Source organism: Hordeum vulgare, chromosome 3H, assembly GCF_904849725.1.
Source record: "Hordeum vulgare subsp. vulgare chromosome 3H, MorexV3_pseudomolecules_assembly, whole genome shotgun sequence".
NCBI lineage: Eukaryota > Viridiplantae > Streptophyta > Magnoliopsida > Poales > Poaceae > Hordeum > Hordeum vulgare.
Genome location: NC_058520.1, coordinates 105657758 through 105678857, shown reverse-complemented (window position 1 = coordinate 105678857; position 21100 = coordinate 105657758). Strand labels below are relative to the sequence as shown.

Sequence of the window (21100 nt, the reverse complement as noted above, 5' to 3'; positions counted from 1 at the left end):
AGTCTTTCATTTATTAGCCTATAGATTCACCTTGCCTTGGTATCCGCTATGTTACCCCTAGTATGAGTAACATGCTAAGTTACTCAATTTCTCTCTCTTCTCATTAATTAGTTGTCACATCATATCCCTTGCTTATGTGACATCTATGTTACTTCCATTGTGTGTAGTCTTATGTGTATGCGTAGTATGAATGCTATTTTTAAACACATCTCACAACCAATATGATCATCTAGGTTCCAACAAATTTCCAAGCATGTCCAAGCATGCCTTCTAAACTGTGACGAAGGGAGTACGTAAAATTCTCGCTTAACTTTTACTCTCGCTCCACCATGCAACCACTTGTCAACGGCCCCACACATCAGCAGATCACTCCACAAAGCACAACGGGTTGACCAAGTCAAAAACGTGAATCAAATCTCAAATTGAAGATCTCAATTCATTGAGAGAGCGTACAAATCACATTGAGTGAAGTTGTGTCTTATGGGCCCACCCCATGTTCAAATTACACTTGTTTCAACAAAAGCTCCCCCTAAAATTTTCTAGTAATATAAGAGAAGGTAATCTGCAATTTTGGCATGAGATAAATGCACCTTGCGGATAACAAAATAACAAATAAAAAAAATGAGGTAACAATATCACTGACACTATACTTACCACTCCCACTCATACACAATAGATAGACTGCTAGACCGTAGAGTGTGACAGAGTAGTACTCCTCGTAAGTATCTAAAGGATCTTATATTTCTTTACAGAGGGAGTAGCAGATTTCTATGAACTAAGTATATGGACGCGTTCGGAACCTCTCCAAACCTGGAACTCCGCTCCACGTGAGGAGCTCGATTTAAACGACTCCTCAAAATTGTGTTGCCGCTCCCTCCGCTCCAAGAGCTGCAGTTGCGGAGCGGAGAGGAGCCGAACAGGGGCTATATGTGGATCACCGATCACATGTACATAAAAGTAAGTAGATGTCAACACAAACTTAGTAGCATCAGCGTCCAACCATCTAATTGTACAACTTGCTGAATCCAGCTGCAAGTTCCCTTGGGACGTGCATGACCTCCTTCCTAGCCCCCATTTGTCAAACTTCTCCAACTGCAGGACATCACATCAGAGGTTTGTACCAACCCAAAACATCTCGACCTATCTTCTGGAGCATCCAACTCAATTTGTCCTTGACCTTATGCTTGTAGTCATTAAACTGCACCAACAAGCTCGCTAATTCTGAAAAAAATGATTTTCTAGGGGTCAGAGCAGATTAGTGCTAAGCAAACTGGTAACATCAGGTGGATGTAGCTAATGGCTGTTTTGAATTAGCTGGCGGCGGTGTTGCGAATTACCAATGAGTATCCTCATATGGAGATAGCTAATGGCTGTTTTGACTCGCAACGATATACGGTTGATTGCACCTGTATTAAAAAAATCAGAATATCGGACTAACTAGGATGTCCCAGCAAAAAAAGACCAACTAGGATGTTGGCAAGAGCCAAGGGCTCAACCAGTTTTGATAAGCATACAAAGTTGATTGAGACATACCAGACTCCAATCTGGACTGTTCCTCATGGCCGTATATGGCACACTTTGCATAAGCAAGAAGTCGAACATGACGTGGGGCCCCTAGATTCCCTAAAATGGACCTCAATAGTCCACTGAATTGAGATCACAGATAACATTATGAACAACAATAATGAGTGAGAAAATAGTAACAAGGTTATGCACTCTACAAGGATTTGCCTTACTCTGTTCGAAGTATGACCAGAAAGTCAGGTGGCAAGGATTCCATAAATGAAGATATATCATCCATTCCAAGAGAGTTCAAGTCCTGCTTTATACGTGTCTTCTCTTCACCAGATATTTGTGTTCCAAGAGCTGATTTGCTGGTGAGCATTACAACAGTTATACATGAAAGGCAATTTAATTTAATAAGTAACTTATTGCACGTCAGTGCCTAGCACATAAAGTAAAAACTGTAACAATTGAGCTCAAATATGTTTAAGCGATGGGGTTCTAGCACTTAAAATTGACTCTCTGGGAAAGGTTGGCCTTTACTATTTTGCCCACACCTGCAAGTGGGCCTCACCACGAGAGAACCGAAGCTATTAGCTAAACTTTGTTGACCCTGTGTTCATTGGTGGCTCACACATCAAGATCACCCAGCAAGCAACTGTATTGTGGCTAAAATAGGCCTGTCTTGGGGGGTGCCCAAATCTTCCAGACCATTCTCGGCATCTCGACTAGTTCTTCAAGATAGAATATGGACTTCTGAAAGATTGCAGCGCAGAGGATGGCCAAACCGCGGCCTCTGTCAGTTGTGCAAAAGGGAGCCAGAATCAGCGTCCATCTTCTGTTCAAATGCCGCTATACCATAAGAGTCTGGAACATGATTTATGATTGGATGGGGATACAGTCTGCAACGCCCTCATGGAGTGATCTGAAGACAGTCAAGCAATGGTGGTCCGCCTACAATGGACGACCTGGCTATTCTAGAAAGGCGGGAATCTCCCTGCAAATGCTTGTCTGCTGGGAAATCTGGAATGAGAGAAATGCTAGGGTCTTCCGTAACAAGGAATCTCCGACCATGAGAGTGGTGGCAGTAATCAAGGACGAGGCCAAGACGTGGGTCATAGCCGGGGCTAGACTTCTGAGCAATTTAATTCCGGGAGAGTGATTCCTTTTGTTTTCATTGGACCTGTATGGTCCTGTAAGCTTGAAACCTTGTCTAAACTTCTTCTTAATTAACGAGATGAGGCAAAGCTTTTGCCTCCATTTCAAAAAAAAAAAAAGGCATGTCATGAGAGTTCTCCTGACTAGTTATTTCTATGGCAATCACTGAACTTTAAAGTTGCTATAAACCAGAACATGGATATGTAATAAATTTTACGGTATAGAACAAACACCAAGCCGGGTTTGTTCCTCAGGATCAAATCCAAAGCAATGCATTGGGTTCTCAAAGGTGGAAAGCAGTTGCCACTATTTTTCTGGTTTTCTCTCACCTGCTTGGGATTGTATATTACTTTCTTCTAGCTCTACAAATACAGAGGCGCCATGTTTTTGGCTTCTCCCGAGAAACGAGAAACATCAAGCTGGCTTTACTCAATGCATGGCTGATATACTAAACGTATGCAACAACATGGCTAGCAATACGAACTAATGCATGACAGAACTACTAAGCAAATACTGAAACCAATGCAGGGCTGATGTAAATAAATACAAAGCCGACAGTTTTGCCCAGTGTTCATTTTTAAGTTGTCTATTCTAGATTGCCATAACAAAAAAACTTAATGTCTTTGCATGAACTACCTTATCAGAAACAATTTCTGAACTTTCTGAGTGTGGCTTATGTGTATCCACTGCTTAAGAAAATTAGTGTATTATAAGCATTATCCCTATTAACGTCAAACATGAGTTCTCTGATGGTTTTTACCCCATAATGAGAGAAGTCCACAGAACATTGCAATATTTGAGGATTGTAATGGAAGTGAAAATACATTTACCTGTCTATAGTCCTTCCAGTGAATATTAAAGGAAAGTACTTTGCATATTTCCCAACACCGAACTGTTCACCTAACTCCAGAATTTTTTGCACATCCAGCGATATCAATGCTTTCCACAGCTTACAGTAGTCCAGTCTAAACTTTGGGTCCAATTCTTTATAAATTCCATGATCCAACAAAACTGTAAAAGTATGCACCATTTTACCAATTAAAAACAATTCAAGCTCATTCTGTCAAATAGGAAGAGCTGAATAGGGATATAACAATAATTGAAATATTAAGGATGCTTCTTAACAGAATGGTTCCAAGGCATACAATTACTAAACTCGGCCATTATGATATTGTGAATATAGACAAGCAGAAAATGTCATGTTACGAAACAAAAGGAGCACCTAATGAAAATCTCCCTTGGCCTCGAGGAGAAACCAATAAGTTTCCAGGATGAGGATCGCCATGAACAAAACCATGTATAAATATCATTTCACCAAACAGTTCGATTAATGCTTTAGCTACCTGGAAGGTACATGTAGAGGTAAGAGAACACCCGCATAAGAAATAGCAGGTCAGTGAGAAAAATAGATATCATGTGCAACATCAAATAAATGAACATGAAGAGGGGTAAAAAAAATAGATGATGTTAGTAGAACAATCATTATTTTGCATCCTTTAGGAAATGTGATCTTGTTTTTATAATTCCTTTTTAGCTAATTTTGTCTTTACCTATTAATAAAGCACCTATTGCTTCTGCGGTACGTCATTAAAATTGCCTTAAAATTGTTTAAAATTACTCACCAATGCCACCTATAAGTTATAAAAAACATTTTACAGGGAATCGTCGCATGGGCCGGCCCTAGCATAGGGACCAGCTATACTACGCTCTGCCAGCTGGAGAAGAAACAGAACGCCCATTTGGGCCAGCCGATGGGCGGGGGCCTTTTTTTTACTTTTTAATTATTATTTATCTGTTCCCTTTTATTTTTTCTAATTAAAATAAATCAAAAAAAAACTTTCGAAATTCAAAAATTATATATACATAAATTTCTGATAAAACATAAAATGTTTGCGGATTCAATAATTGTTCGGGATTTCTGTAAAAATGTTTGTATATTAAAAAAATCGGAATTTTCGAGAAAACATTCGTGAATCAAAAAAAGTCCATCATTTTGAGCAATTTCTTTAATGCAATTAAAAAATGTTTGATAATTCAAAAAGTGAATTATTCACCAATTCGCAAGAAAATACTTGAAAATAGTTCGTAATATCAAATATTGTTTAGAATTTTTTAAAAATGTTTACAAATAGTAAAACATGTTCTTGATTTTAAAAAGATTCCCAAATTTGTAAAAATGTTCATGAATGATCGAATGTATGTAGTTTAACAGTAATGCTTATGAGTCTTTCCGATTATATACCAGGGTGAATTTTGAAGAATAAATTGTCGGGGTGGATCGGAATATTATAGTATATTTTAAAAGATGTTTCTGAAAATTCAGAATAAATCTTTGAGTTACCATGTTTTTTGACAACCATGATATTTTTTAAAAATATGAACATTGTTTCAACTTGTGAATTTGAATAAAATTAAAATAAGAAATATTTTCTTGCATTTGTGAACAAATTTTCGAAATCATGCGATTAGATATGAACATAATGTGGTAATCGTCATAAAAAATGGTGTTTTTTTCTTCCGTTGCAACGCACGGGCCATTTTGCTATCTTTATCTTTATCTTTACCTATTAATAAAGCACCTATTGCTTCTGTGGTACGTCATGAAAATTGCCCCTGAAGTTTGCATAAATTACCCACCATTGCCACCGGTAAGTAATAGAAAACGTTTTAGAAAGCGAAAAATCTCGGACTGGGCCGGCCCATGTAAAAACCTCCTATATTATGCTCTGCACCCTGGGAGAATATCCAGCACACCTTGGGCTGGCCCATGCACAGGTGCCAGTTTTTTTAGTTCCGTTTATTTATTTATCTTCAGTTTCATTTTATTTTTCTATTTTAAATAATTTAGAACTTCAAATAACCTTTAAACTTTTAATAAACTTAACATTTTAAATCAACATATTTAAAAAAATAAAATGTTTGTGACTTTAAAAACTGCTCGGAGTTTTTGTAAAAAATGCTCGCATATACAATAAAATGTTTGCAAGTTTGAAAAAATGTTTGTAAAATAAGAAAAGTCCAGGATTTCAAATCAAACTCCAGGTATTTAACATTATTAAAAGCATTTAACAAAATGCTTTCTAATTCGAAATATGCCAATGCATTTAAAAAATGTCCTAAAAACTTAAAAATAGCTAATGCCTGTTTTGATAGTTTTTTTTTTTTCCTTTCCATTTTTTGTTTACTCTAATTTAAATAATTTAGAATTACAAAAGCATTTGCATATTAAAAAATAGGAATTTTGAATTAAAATGTTGACGAAAACATAAAATGTTTGTGGATTCAAAAAAGGCGCTGGATTTTTATATTTTTTTTTACAAATTCCAAAACAATGTCTGTGAATTTAATAAATATATTACTGACTTATAAAAATGTTTGTTTATTCAGAAAAACTTCATGCATTTCAAAAATGTTTGTGAATTTAAAGTAAAATCCTCCAACATAAAAAATTATGTTCGTCTATTCTAGAATTGGTCGCCAATTCAAAAGAAAATATGTAAACCCGTATGAAATATAAAAAAATATTCACGAGTTTTAGTAAATGTTTGTAAATTGTAAAAAATGTTCTTGATTTTAAAATTGTTCTCATATTTGTAAAATTGTTCATGAAAGATCTAATGTATGTAGTTAAACATTAATGTTTCTAAGTCTTTGTGAAAATATATCCGTGTGATTTTTGAAGAATTAACTATTGGATGGATCGGATTATTATTGTATGTTTTCTAAAAAAAATCTTGAAATTAAGAATAATTCTTTGAGTTACCAAGATTTTTGACAACCATGATATTTTTTTTTGAAAATGTAAAGATTGCTTCAACTTGTGAATACATTTAAAAGAAGAAACATTTTCTTGCATTTGTGCACAAAATTTTAAAATCAAGCGATGATGTGTGAATATAATGTGATCATCATCATTAAAGATTATGTTTTATTTCTCCCGTTGCAACGCACGGACCATTTTGCTAGTAACTAATAATAAGTGTCAACTGTACAGAGGTTTAAGAATATAAATGTGCATCCCCATTTTCCGTTGCAAGGATGGAACAAAGAACAGACATACAAAGCATAGTAAACGAACATGATGATACAGGAGAACTATCGAAATCGGGGCGCACTTGATTGTAACACCTCTGTACTAGCCTCTTAGGAGGTTCTCCCTCCCTCTTTTCAATACAATGAAACGCAAAGTCTTTTGCGTTTTCTCGAAAAATTGTCAAAGCATGTGCGCAAAAATAATTACTTGGACAATAAATTCATTCATTTTAGCTATGGGTCTTACGAAAACCTTTGTAGGGCAGATATCTGATTTCCTTAGGAAGTCCAAGTCATCAACCTGTCACAACAGTAACACCAGAGGTTATGTGAATGTAGTCCATTATTAGCCACTTCAGATATTCCATTAACTAGAGGTAATGCCCTCCTTCTCTCTCTTATGTTTGGATAAATCCCCCATTTTTCTTTCCAGTATCTTCAATGTAGTTCAAGGATTATTTGTGAATAATTGATGGTATTTAATGATTTGTAAATTAAGCCCCAAAACAGCCTGTAAGATTTAGCCAAGGAGTAACCATCTACCTTGTGGCCAGTACAAAATTCCATTATCAAGACCTCCTTGGTTGTCAGTTCCTGCAACAGCTTCAACTAGTCACAAACTGCTATACACAAACCTGAACAGCTAACATCTTATGCACCAGCAAAGTCAAATAAAATAAGTCGCAAGTGAGGCACCTAAACTATGAGCATGAGGTTGAATGACTGCCAACTGTCAAATACAACCTTACTTCAGTCAGTATATGTTTTGACCATGCAACATGGAGAATTGAACGAATTAATGATGTGCAACACTTCCTAGAGAGGCTCTACCAGCTTAATTAAACACTGGCTGTGCTTTGTGTCAACAACAGACTACAGTCTACTTGCATAAGGTTTCTTTTTTTGTTCCTCGACTTATAGTTGATTGGATAAAATAGTAAGGATCAAAGTTGGATGCTTGGTACCCAAAACACATGAGGTACTTTGACAACATCATTTTTCCTGAAGTAGCTTGCAGTTCTCTCGGAATTCTTAGCCTCTTGGGTAAAATCTGCAAAGCATCGATGCACGTACTATAATTTCTGTAAGCTCCAAAGTCCCAGATGAGCCAAAGCTGGATGCATGTGAATAGTACAGGGAACTATGTGGGGGGTGAGGATGCATCTTAACATTCCAACTTTTAAACTATCATGCCGCAGTTAAAGAATTGAAAGGAGAGACTTGTAATGCAGTTAACTGGGGTAACTCATGTTATATACCATGAATGTTTCCTTTTTTAACTCATGTTATATATCATGAATTTTTCCTTTTTATGTGTGTAGGCCCACTTATGGAGACACTAGACTATTGCTCTTGATTCAATGAGAAGAATCAAGAACTAACAGATAGCCAACAGTAGCTATCTTTAGTGAATGCAATATTTGATGGTTCTACAACAATGCCTCCACAGAACTGCGATAGAGAAAATGTTCAACCACTTACCCAGTTCCATTGACATGGTTCTCTCAAATTCAAGTAATATTTTTTCAAACCTATAATCAGGAAAGATCTGCCAAAAAAAAACTCAAAATTCAGACTTCACCAACAAGACACTAATAAAGTATTTCAAGGAAGTTCGAACACATTGTTCTAATTTCTAACTCAAGATTAAGATTAAATTTAAATACATGAACAAAACAGACAAGCATGATAATTAAATCCGATCATGATGGAGAGCACAATGATGGTGCCAACAATAATCATTCGAGCCTTTCCTTATTAAGTTGTCCACTTACAGCAAACCACCAACGGTTCAATGATGCCTAATGCATACTAACGGCATGCTAACAAGGTAAAGCAATGGCTTGATTTGAATTGAAGATTATATTTGCCTTTTTATTTCATCAATGATGCCACATAAGAAACTGATGCGTACATCCCTCCTTAAAACATACAGCAGAACACGTGAAGCCTAAAACATGCAGCCCCACATGTCTTTTTTCAGCAATGAGCTTTTAAGTTATCCAACTGTGGCAACTATCCTCTGAAACATATAATGAAGTACTAGCATAAAGCTAGTGAGCGAAAACCAAGGACTTCAGTAGAATGCAAACTATGTTAAGTCTCTCTTCCATTCCAAGAATTTTGCTACACGGAGCAGTACTTTAAGTAAGGTTGCTTTTTAATAACAATCTTGATCGCTAAGAAACCCAGCAGTTGAATTACTATTCTGGATAAATGTATCCAGCGGCAGAGCTAAAAGCCTTTTTAAACACTAGGTGCAAACGGAAGTGCATAAACTAAGCCAGTCAAATACGTTGGGCCCCAAGTAGGAAATATTATCTTTGCTATAATAAACTGAAAGCCCAAAGTTGATATGCATAACATACCAAAGAGACATATTTTGACAAGAGGGACATAGTCATTATGTCTAGCTTCATTCGCCGCTCCAACCCAGGATACTGAACCTAGATATCAAAATTAGGATGAAATTCCTCAAACATACTAATACACATGTCATCAACCAAGATAACTTTTCAGGTCGATGCAGGCTTTACAGCTTCTACAGGGAAATTCGAAATAAACTAAAGATGGCACACAGTAATAGCAGGATATGTCTATCAAAAAGAGGACAAATATTTGATGCAGCATATTTCGTTATTCCATTACAAAACTATGTTATGTTGTTATACTTAGTGCCTTATTAGGAAAACAAAATAAAACTCTTCTTTTTGTTTTGCAAGAAATCAGCATACGACACTTATCTTTTGACTCGAAAAGAACTGTGACAACTATCAAATATTCATTTTTATACCATTGGATGCCCCTTAGCTGCTTCCATGAAAAACCAGCTCATAAAAGTTTCATAGGGTAACAGTTATAGCTTTGACTTGACCCATCTGATCATCTTTATTATACTTTTAAATGTGAGAAATTTGAAAACATGAATTTCAGCTTAGATAAACGTTGGATAAATGACTGCAGCATGAATACTGCTACTGCAAATACCAAAAAATACGATATGTAAACTGCCACTTCCTGATGAAAGTGAGAAGCTGTTAATTAGTCGGCTGCCGTTGCAGCAATTTCATGTTCAGAGTTCCGTACACATCCATACCTAAATATGGTAGATGACTCAGCAAGAAATAAATCTTGCTGGCGGACATAAACTCGGCAGGTTCATGCACAAGCTAGAGTTCTGGATGGTGGACATGTTGCACAAATGCTATGTCTCTACTTAGTTACTGTTAGAACCATGAGAATAACAGTGTGATGATGTCTTTCTGGACATACCTCACCTGTTTACATAACTGGTATTTCATGTGGACGACAGGGAATTACACTGAACTTCATTTGGAAGGAAAATACCAATTGTAGGACCTAAAATAAACTACACATTTCGAACAAAATAAAAACAGAACAGGAAAGAAGTGCAGTCTTAACAGTAATCTAACCTTTACAGCTACTTCTTGATTATTATTCAACCGGCCTCGATGAACCTGAGCAATTGATGCAGCAGCGATCGGATGTTCATCAAATTCCAGGAATCTGGTACTCACATATTAACTTTTAAGCATTTTTTGTAAAAATTAAGTGCCAAATAAACAGAATGTGTGAGTCAAACATGAGCTAGAGCTGGTAAAATTGACGCGAGCTCTCGGCTGTCATTGTAAGCCCAGGGAAATCTAGATTGTACAATTACACAAGCTTGTTCTAAAAGAATAATCTAGTCCGTATGGATGGTTCACTAAACTCAACATCACTAGTTTGAACAAGGCCAAATTGGCTGAGTGCGCTATATAAATTGAGTGCATTTTGTGCTCATCAAACGATGCAAATGGCACGAAGATCATACTGACACTAAACTAAAACACTAGGCAAACTTATCGCTGTCTAAGCATCTGAATTATGATTGTACACAAGCTAGAAACAATCAATCGACGACACATGCTGGCCAAAAGGCAGTAGGTGAACTGGAGAGCTTCCAGCATGGCTAGATTCAAACAGACAAATCACACAGTGGCAAGTACATGCACACTCTATCTTGATTACAGAGACCCACAACAGAGTAACCAGCTAGTCCTCACAGGTTACGTTGAAAGGGTGTGAAACCCTTTCAGCTCAAGTGCGTTTCGGCTATGCATAATGCATATACAAACTTTCAGCCTGCGTGATCATTCTAACAATGTGAGCAACATTTTTTCTAGTGAAATAAAACAGATGACAACACACTTTCCAATGATCACAACACTGACAATTAAAAAAAACATGAAATCTCAATACTTACATGTCATGTAAATCCTTGCCAAAATTCCGTTCAATCACTATTTTGATATCTTGATATTTGCATGGGGCTGCCTGTTATTATAAAAATGTAAATGTAGAAGTGAATATATATGACCGTACAACAACAGTAAGGTAGGTAAAAGTTATAGTAAACCTGATCCTGCAGGCAGGAGAGAGTTGATATGTACTCCTTTGGTACTTGTCTTAGTGATGAAACAAACTGACCAGCTTTTACATAAAACCCTCTATTCACTTCACACAGTCTAAGTAGCTTTTTTGCTGACCTCAAATGAACCTACAAGAGGCAGGGAAAATACAGAGCATGATGTAACTCTGATTTGAGAGAACTCGAGTTCTATGACACATGGCCTACTCATATGGGTGTCAGAGAACTTGGTTTCCAAAATTGAGTGAGGTAGGGAAGAGGTCTACACATCTAGCAGAATACCAAATGCAATTACACATTTGCATAAGGAAAAACTAGAATTGTGTCATGATAGCTCATCCAAAACCAAGGGAAAATAAGTGATGACATTTGAAATGAACAATAGCTACCCATGATATCGTCTGGCACTAGTTGTAATTTTGAATTCGTGGCACAAATAGGTAAGGAGTGCAACAGCTCATTTGATGTGGGTATCTAGCGCAATTAAGCGGCAATTTATACTTTGCCCACAAAACCATCTTAAGTCACCTTCCTTTACCAACAAAGAGGGCTCATGGGCCCGCTGAACAACAGCAAGAGTAAACATTTATATGCAAAATTGCTTGTCCAAAGTCTGTCGAATCAAAATGAAACAGAGTCCTGCTCTGAACAATACAACCAGAAAGCTCTGGCCGGGACACTGTAGCCTACCATCTAACGCAAACTCACCAATCCTGAATCACTTTATCTTCCTAATAAGAAAAATCATAGCATGGGAACCAACAAATGAAATTGCACATGCCCTTCGCCTGGAACAAGCTTGGCGGCACACCACCATCGTGCGCAGAGTACATACCTCGGAGAGCTTACCCCGGTAATCTGCCGACCCAGGAATCAGCCCCCGCAGCGAGTATTTGTAGTCCACGACCACGAAGCCGATCTGAAGCAACCAAGCAACCGGCAGAACTTGAGCATGAGCAGACATTGGCAGTTCCAGAGCAACCGTAGCATTTCGCGAGCGAACCGTGTAAATGGCGCGGGAGGAGCGGGCGACGCCGTGGAGCGTGGAGGCGACGCCGGGGCTGTCGGCGGACGTGGCCGCCGCAACCACGCCCGCCGCGGCCACGAGGAGGAAAGGGGCACGGCGGCGGCGGAGCATCTGGGCGGGCAGTAGGGTTTATGATTTTGCCCCCTTTTGGGCGGTAGCTTGGATTCGAGAGCGTTGGAGAAGAAGAGCACACCCAAGGGGCCCGGGAGCGTTTGGTTCCAAGCTAGACTACTCACAATATGTGGCCTTCACCTCCGAACGGCTGCACTATGTAACACGCGTTTGCCTTCTCGTCCATGGTCCACATGTATCTAGATCGGTGTTTCTATGTTCCTCTTCTTCGTAGCGACGTTGATCACCAATGCCAATCATCGTGTGTCGGATTTCTTCTCCCTCCTTGCAGCGCTGCTTTTGACATCGGTGATGCATTACTCGATTGAAGCCTGCGGCCGTTGGGCAGCGGGCGCCGCGTCCCTCGCTGCACTAGCTTTTTTGTGCCATATGGGCGCCCTTGTGCCGCAGCCGGAGCAGGTGCGTCTCGGTTGTAGGTCTCATTCGCCTTGTCGAGAGCGAGATGAACTTCCCTCCATTTCTCGCACGATTCAATCTTGGAGAACACGTGAAGGAACCTGAACTCTTAGTCCTCGTTGTCGGCGCGGTACATGGCGAACATCCGAATCATCTACACAAAACATACCGGCAAAGCACACGGCGATGCGACGAACTAGGGCCGGCGAACTTTGGCCATACCTGACCCTCAACATTGGTGTTGCTTTCCGGGCGAACAGTGACCTCCTCGATGATGTCATGCCACTTGTTGCAGGCCGTCTGGATCATCGACCAGCGGTTCACCATGGCCTTCTCGCCGCGGTCCATGTGGATGTTGGCAAAGTCGGGGTCGACCAACTTGCGTTCGTCGAACGCCATTTTGATTCTTCCCCAGTATGTGTCGGTGTTCTGATTCGTGCCAGTTATCGGGTCGATGCTGACAGTCTTCCATGCTTCGGCAAGACACTCGTCTCCCTTGAACATCCACTTCACACGAGGTTCGGCTAACTTGGCGTTCGCCGCCTGCACGGGCGAAGCCAGGACAGAAAACGAGAGGGGGCAAAGAAGCATATCATATTTTTTATAAACATGTATACAAACTATAATGGGACACAAGCATAAATATAGTATGGAATAAGCAAAATCATATAATTTATTATAAGATAATGCCATCACACACATAACTATGACATGTTCAGGGTTAAAATAGAAGTAAACTAACCACTTAAGACATGATAACTTGAGAAATACGGATATGGTGTTCCTTTTTGTTGCTACGTCCCTGATTTCTAGCCTTCAAGCTGCATGAAAAAATTCATTTTCAAACACACATAGAATATAAAGATTGATAGATAAAAATAAAAAGTTGAGCACATTACCTCCTTTCGTTTCATCACACGACCTCATTAGAAATAGTATCCAACATTTATGTTTTCACAAAGCAAATAAGGCTATTGCTCAAATAATCATCGCCCATCTTGTTACGCAAATCATTCTTGACAAGCTTCATTGTTGAGAAGCATCTCTCAACAGTTGAAGTGGCAACAGGGAGAGTCAGTACTAGCAGTCGATAGACAAAAGGATACGAAAGATGCTTCTCTGTATACACCATCAACTTAGCTAGATCATTGATATTTTCCAAGCTAGCAAATCTTGTATCATTGCGTACATTATCTATGTAGAGGCAAAGCTATTTATCAAGATGGTCCAGTTCGTTATCACTAAAGTCATTAGGATAAAATTTAGCCAACTTGAAGAGTTTCTCATCATCATAGTGACTAAACTGACAACTTGGGCTGAAATCAGACATACAACAAAGCAACTCATTGTTTACCTCATTGAATCTGCGGTTTAGTTCTTCTACCAATAAATCCAAAACAGCACAAAAACAGTCGACCCGATAATGATGCTCATTATTAATGCCAGTCCTTTGCCTTGGCTTCTTTGGATTTACATACTCCTTTTCCATGTCCATAACTGAAATATCATTCTTGTTGCAAAAATAACATAACTTGCTCAGGAGAGAATCCCATCCGTGCTCAGATCTAACCTTATCTAGCTCTCGCTCAACAGATTCCACATCCGATATAGCATTAACAATGTCCATATTGTTTCTCTGGAAGGTTTTTGATAGCCCATCTGTTAAAGAAAATATAATCATCATCATATATAGAAAGAATGCATAATCAAATGATTGGAAATATTTTAGAAGACCATTGGCTTGACGTTGCTTAGTAGCATCTGAGCCCTCTTTCTCCACATATTCTAGTACTTTTATCACAGATGTAAACATCTTAGACAAACTCAAGAAAGTGGTATAGTAAGAGTTCCATCTAGTATCACCAGGTCTCTGAAGAGAAAGCTCTTGGTTTAATCATCATGTAGCAATCTCTCCCTTACCAATTGCTTTCCTTACTTCTTTTCGATGGTTCCTTCTGAGCTTACAAAGTACGCATAAATCAATTTCTGTCCACAAGTAGTATATGTAATGCTTGTAGGCAACCATGTTCGTACTTTTTGTGAGAAAACATGAAAAATCATCATCTCATCATCAAAAATTTCAGAACCAGCCTCAGCTTCCTCCTCTCTCTCGGTCGTCCGACGTGTCTCGGACGTCCGGCGGCAAATCTCATTCCGGTCGTCCGACCAGTGTCGGTCGTCCGATGGCACAATCCTCTCCGGACGTCCGACGCTTCGGGGCCTATAAATAGCTGGGCGCGGGGCTGGGCTTTGCCCTAGCCCTCACGCGCCCCCTTTTTCCCATTCCGCCAGCGCCGCCAGCTCCAGGAGCACTCGCCAGCGCCGCCCCTCCCGAGATCTGCCCGATCTCCTCCGCGGATCCTTCTCTTCTTCCTCCGCGGGATCCGTCTACAGGTAGCTCCTTCGTTCCCCTCGCGTTTGGATCCCTCTCTTCCAAGTCCACATGTTCGTTCCTATGGTTTGACCATGTTCGTTCCTTATTTGGGATTTCCATCCATGTAGGATATTGTGCACCATGCCCAAGACCAAGCACGCCGCTCGGAAGAACGTTGCTGGCTCATCCTCTCGCGCCCCTACTAGCACGGGGTCGGACTCGGACGGGCCACGTCGTCCCTTCAAACGGACTGCCCGGCGTTCTCCGCCTCCACAGCTCCCCTCGTCGTCTGATGGTGATGACTCCGACTTCGAGGATGAACTTGCCGCCGAGGACCTTGCTGACCAGCCCGCCGATCGGAGGTCCAAGCCAAAGCCCGGGACTCGCAGGGCGTCCTACATGCCACCTCCTCCTGCTCAGCCCGCAGGTGAAGCTCGTCGCATCTCACTAGAACCCCCTGCTACCTTAGGTCGTGCAATCACGAACTTCACCACACTTGCCAAGTCGTCATACCTCACTTTCCGCCGCGACATTGATCAATACGCTGTCGTACGTGACTCTAAGGACTCACGTTTCCGCACACACGTCCAGGAGGACATTTTTACTACAGTCATAGTTCCGAAGGGTTTATCTGTTGATCTCTATATAGATCTTGAGCATATTCGCATGCACCGGCGAAATACCCGGGTGCCATTGAGCTTATTGAGGCATCGGGGCTTGCCGCTCCATTTGCCTTTCATCGCGACTTTAATGCTGCTGCCATTCACCAGTTCCATGCCACATGCTTCTTTGCTCCAAACCACACTGTTAGCTGGATCACCTCTGGTGTTCGCTTCACAGCTTCTTATGATACATTTGTTGCCGCACTTGGTTTCCCCAACTCCGGCTTCAAAATACATAGGGATGATCCTAACCATGCGCCTAAGTCCATTGAGGCGTGTGGGTATCTTCTCAAACCACTAAGTGAGCTTGATGCGGATGAACGCATGAAGGACCTTAACCAGGTATCCATCTGGCGCTCACCTTACTTCATCATTTTTCAGTGTCTCATCCGCACCATCTATCCCAAGATGGGTGATAAGGGCTCTTGCAGTGGCTATTGTATTGACATCATGTCTCACTTGTACGAGCACCCCAAGAGCACAATTAATGTGCCTCATTTTCTACGGCATGAGATTCGGCTTGCTAGCTTTTAGTACAAGCGAGCCTTTCCTCATGCCCCCTTCATCCAGGCTCTTATTAATCATGTTGCTGATTTCTCTGTGGCTGTCACTCACACACATCGCAAGTGGGTCATTCCCGCTCACATGGCGGATAACTATGCTCCCAAGAAAGCCCCGTCCTCCACATCCACTTGCCGCACTGCTGCCCGGTCAGCCACCCCCTCATCTAGCTCCGCTCCTCTCGGTCGCATTGCCAAATTCCTTGGCAAGGCACATTCTGCTATGATGAAGGCCGTCTCTTTCCAGTGTGGTCAAACCCATGATGTGGTTTCTCGCTTAGTCTCCTCCAAGAATGCCCTCAAGGCTCGTCTGAGAGCCTCGGGCGCTCTTGATGTGAGTGATGATGAGGCCCCTCCTGCTGCTCCTCCTACTGACTTTGGCTTCCCATCTGGTCCTGAGTGGGCTGATTTCCTTGACAAGGCTGGTGGCAGTGGCTTGCCTGACGATGGTGATGATGCTGATGAGCTCTGAGCGTGGTTGGTGTTGTTGGTGCCTCCCTTTTTGGTACTTGGTGCCAAAGGGGGAGTAATGTATCGTAGTTTTTAGTCTTTGGAGATTTAATGTAATGGATAAACTCATGTATGGCTACTTATGAATGATTGTGATTGCTATGGATTGCTATGATATCATCATAGACTATTATGTTTTGCTCCACTACTTCTATGATGATCTATTGTCTTTCTATGATGATCTATTATCTTTACATGTTGATCCATTATATGTTCGATAAACACATTAAAGGGGAGCTCCGATATTTTATCATGCACATACTAAGGGGGAGCTCCGTACTAAATATCTCCTAGGCTATAATATATGTTAAATATTTTTGGGACCTATGTATATGTTGTCATCAACTACCAAAAAGGGGGAGATTGAAAGTGAATGCTATGCCCCTAATCGACTTTTGGTGTTAATGACAAAACATACATAGGAAACTAATCCTATTTGTTGAGTGTATCTCAGGATGGCGAGTACTTTAGTAGATTGAGAATTATGTGCCAAAGGTGGTCTGAGAAGATCGGGATTTATATTTCAAGAAGGCTCGGGATTGAGAAAATATGATGTAGACTATCCTTTTGAGTTTACTATTATTGAGTATAGGGATCCCGCACTATTAAGAGGGGATCACAGGTTTTGCGATAAACTTGCTCGTACCACATCTTCACTATCCTGCCCAATACCACATATTCTCTACTCTGTTCCTATCTCAAAACAGGTGTATTGCCTCGGACTTCCAGCTCCCTCCGGACGTACGAGGGCCGGACGACCGCCAGGCTTCGGAAATCCGGAGCCCTCCACCAGAAGTATTTGAGTCATATAACTTGGAATTCCGGCTCCCTCCGGACATTCGAGGGCTGGACGTCCGACCAGCTTCGGAAATCCGGAGCCCTGCACCAGAAGAACATGAGCTCTATAACTCGGATTTCCGGCTCCCTCCGGACGTCCGAGGGCCGGACGTCCGTCCCCTTCGGAAATCCGGAACCTCCCACCAAAAGAAGTTGAGTCGAATAACTCGGATTTCCGGCCTTCTCCGGACGTCCGGTCGCAGTTCAAATTCACAGTATTTCCAGTCATAGCTACAGCCCTCGGACGACCGACCCCTGTCGGACGTCCGACCCCTTGCGGACGCCCGGACTTTCGAGAACTGCCGGACGTCCGGACCATGTGTGACTTAAAGTGTCTCCAACGGCTGTTTTACACTCCCCACTATATATACCCCTCACCCACTTCGTGAAAGTGTGTTCAACACAGCTAGAATACATCCAAGGACACCTTTCTTCTCACTCACTCTTGTCTACACCAAATCTTAGATCCCAAGAGCATTTGTGAGTCCCTTTGAGTGTTGTTCCAATCAAAAGATAGATCGTCTCCCTCTCCTCCTTTCCACCAAAGTGATTTGTGATTTGAGCAAGTTTTGAGCAATCCCTGTGATCTTGTTACTCTTGGAGGTTGGAGACTCCTAGGCGGTAGGAGTCTTCGGAGAGGAATCAAACCATTGTGATTTCCCCCGGAAAGTTTGTGAAGGTTTGGAAGCCACCTCAAGGCTTACCACTAGTGGTTGAGAAACGCCTTCGTGGAGTTATCTCAAAGGGAGAATAGGGTGAGCCTTCGTGGCGTTGGTGTGCCTTCGTGGTAACATCCGCCCCTCTAACGGTGACGTAGCTTCCCTCCAAGGAAGTGAACATCGGGATACATCCTTGTCTCTCTTGGAGTTTCGGTTATTCCTAACCCTAACTCTCTACTTGTATTAATCCTTATTACATACTTGTATTTGATTATTGTTTACCGTTTGTCTTACTTCACTCTAAATAGCTTACTCCTTGTCGTAGCAATTATTAGGCCTACACTCATATTCCGCACTTTTGCCTAAAATTGCTTAGTAATTATTAAAATTTGGAACTGTACCTATTCACCCCCCCCCTCTAGGTCCATCTTGATCCTTTTCAATTGGTATCAGAGCCTCGTGCTCTATTCTTGTGGCTTAACCGCCCTAGAGCGAGATGGACGAGGTTCCAGCTACGGTAGCTCCAGTGCTGAGGGACGGGACTTCCGCGGAAGTCAAGTCTTTCACCTCTGAGGACCTGGAACGGGCCCTTGCCAAGCAAAAAGAGGAGCATGATGCTTATCTTGAGGCCATGGTCCAAATGAGACTGGCATCACTAACCCCGGGGACAACCACGTCCCCGAGGGCCTCAGGGCCACATGTGCACGGTTCTTCATTTGGCCAACAACCTCCGGAAAGGAACCAAACCAGTGTTCCATGGCTTTATGCTAGATCTCAAATTGAGAAACCTAAGTACAATCCTGGAGGAAACCCTCCCTTGCTTGATGACAATTCCAATTTTGCTTTGTGGAGAGTTGGTATGCAGGATCATCTTAGGTACGCCAATGATGAGATGTCGGACATCCTCGAGCATGGGTACAATCCTGTGGATCCAAGGTGCCTCACTCCCAGAGAAACTTATGACAAGCATCTCAATGACACTGCGATCATGTGCATAAGAAAAGGAATGAATGACAAGCAACGGAGACCTTACATTCACATCACAAGTGCCAAGGAACTGTGAGATAGCATTATAAGGACCAAGACCGGTACCTCCACTCTTCGGCTTGCTCAATATGAAATTGCCAAGGGGCAATTACAGAATTTCTGTATGGAAAAGGGTGAATCTCCCAAGCAACTACTAGAACGGCTCATGACTCTCGCCGCAGACATTGAGTCATGTGACTGTGACAAGACGCAAGATGGTTTCAATCTGACCAAGAGATTTCTCGTGGACAAGTTACTTCATGCTCTTGCTCCATATCACCATCAAATGGTATGGGACATGAGGCAGCACCATGGATTCAAAGAAATGACTCCAGATGACATCATGTCCACTTTCCAACTATTTGAAGAGTCAAAGGCAAATGCAACAAAGCACCTTGCCATGCATGGCACTTCAACATCAAAGATCAATCTTGCTTTGAAAGCCAAGCATGAATGTGACGAAGAAGAAAGTGAAGAAGAAGAGGGTGATGATGACTGCGAAGATGGTGATGATGTTGACTCTGATGAAAGCCCATCTTATGAGGACATTGCTCTCTTTGTAAAGAAGTTCAGTGCAGGAAAATTCAAGGGAAGATCCCAAAGAAGAAGGTAAGGAAATGCTACAACTGTGAGGAAACCAACCACTTCTCCAATGACTGCCCTTATGAGAAGAGAGAAGACAAACCAAGGTTTCCAAAGACCTTTGTAAAGAAGAAGTTGCCAAACCCTATGAACTCCAAGCTCAAGAGGACAGATGGAAGAGCAATGGTTGCACAAGAAGAATCAGATCCAGAAGATGTTGGTGGGGTTGCCGGAGTAGCTCAGGATACACAAAACACCTTGAGGCTAGTCAACAAAAGTGGTGATGTTGTTCACTACAACTATATGAAGGACTACAATGGCAACGCTCACAAGTGTTTGATGGCAAAGACTGCCATGGGAGATGAGGAAGACCAAAGCTCCCATGATAAGGTTAAGGTAACTCCACGGTTAAACTCCTTCAGTCTAGCTTCTACCCCATCTGATGAGTATCTTGATGCGGAAGATCACTATGAGGATAATGACTTAGATCATCCCATGTTTGCTAAAATAAACAAATTTATGTGCTCTCTTAAAGGAAAGAAGCTCACTATGTTTCGCATACTTATGGAAATGGTGAGTAAGCACACCAATACCATCAAGGAACTCGAAACCCTCGTCACTGAGGAGAAGGAAAGAAATGAAATCCTTGAGCAGAAAGTCATGTATGAGGAAGCACAAAATGATGCATTATGCTCAAAAGTAGGTGAAAACCTTGATAAACATGCTAATGATCTTGCCTCCTTGAAAAAGGCTGAATCTATGTGCAAAGAGTTACTAAATGATAAAAACCGACTAGTGAACTCTCATGCTTCCCTTTCTAAGGACTGTGAGCATCTATCCTTGTCTCTCAAAGACAAGGAAGAGAAACTCACTGTTCTTACAAAGAGCTTTGAAGCACTCAAGGTTACTTATCTTGACACTTTAGCTAAGGCCTACTCCTCACCTATTATTAATGTTGATACCTGCACTACTAACTCTAGTAGTGAACTGACATCTATCCTTGAGGAAAACTATTCGCTAAAGGCACAGCTAGACAGAGGCCTCATGACATGTGCACAAGGACAAAAGACTCACAATGAGATCTTAAGTCGACACAATGGAGGCCTTGCCAAGGAAGGGCTTGGGTTCAACCCAAGCACCGCCAAGAAAAGTGCATCTCCTCTCAAGTGTACCACTCCGCTTAAAGAAATATTTGTACGAGAGGGACACA

General features: G+C 41.3%; 1 protein-coding gene across 2 annotated transcripts; it reads right to left on the bottom strand.

Moving 5' to 3' along the window:
- Positions 1–400: 400 nt before the first annotated feature.
- Positions 401–12368, bottom strand: LOC123443145 (aarF domain-containing protein kinase 1). 2 transcript variants are annotated; one of them, XM_045119426.1, is made up of 16 exons: positions 12129–12368; positions 11961–12044; positions 11114–11254; positions 10961–11031; positions 10128–10221; positions 9063–9140; positions 8176–8242; positions 7659–7744; positions 7237–7287; positions 6941–6994; positions 3884–4004; positions 3492–3672; positions 1737–1874; positions 1534–1646; positions 1338–1406; positions 401–1221 (listed from the first exon to the last, which is right to left on the bottom strand). In XM_045119426.1, the coding sequence occupies exons 1-16, from the start codon at positions 12261–12263 to the stop codon at positions 1103–1105; spliced, it is 1602 nt and encodes a 533-aa protein (XP_044975361.1). In that variant the 5' UTR covers positions 12264–12368; the 3' UTR covers positions 401–1102. The 2 variants fall into 2 exon arrangements, with proteins under 2 accessions (XP_044975361.1, XP_044975362.1); XM_045119427.1 differs by having other exon boundaries at positions 6947–6994; positions 12129–12367.
- Between the last annotated feature and the right edge of the window lie 8732 nt (positions 12369–21100).

What these genes read in the sequence shown, in the direction of transcription:
- LOC123443145 (XM_045119426.1), bottom strand. Translation starts at nt 12,263, where the DNA reads ATGCTCCGCCGCCGCCGTGCCCCTTTCCTCCTCGTGGCCGCGGCGGGC. An exon ending in CCAAGGGAGATTTTCATTAG is followed by an intron (nt 3,673 to 3,883) that starts GTGCTCCTTTTG and finishes ATACTTTTACAG; the next exon opens with TTTTGTTGGATCATGGAATT. An exon ending in ACTGGAAGGACTATAGACAG is followed by an intron (nt 1,875 to 3,491) that starts GTAAATGTATTT and finishes AATGCTCACCAG; the next exon opens with CAAATCAGCTCTTGGAACAC.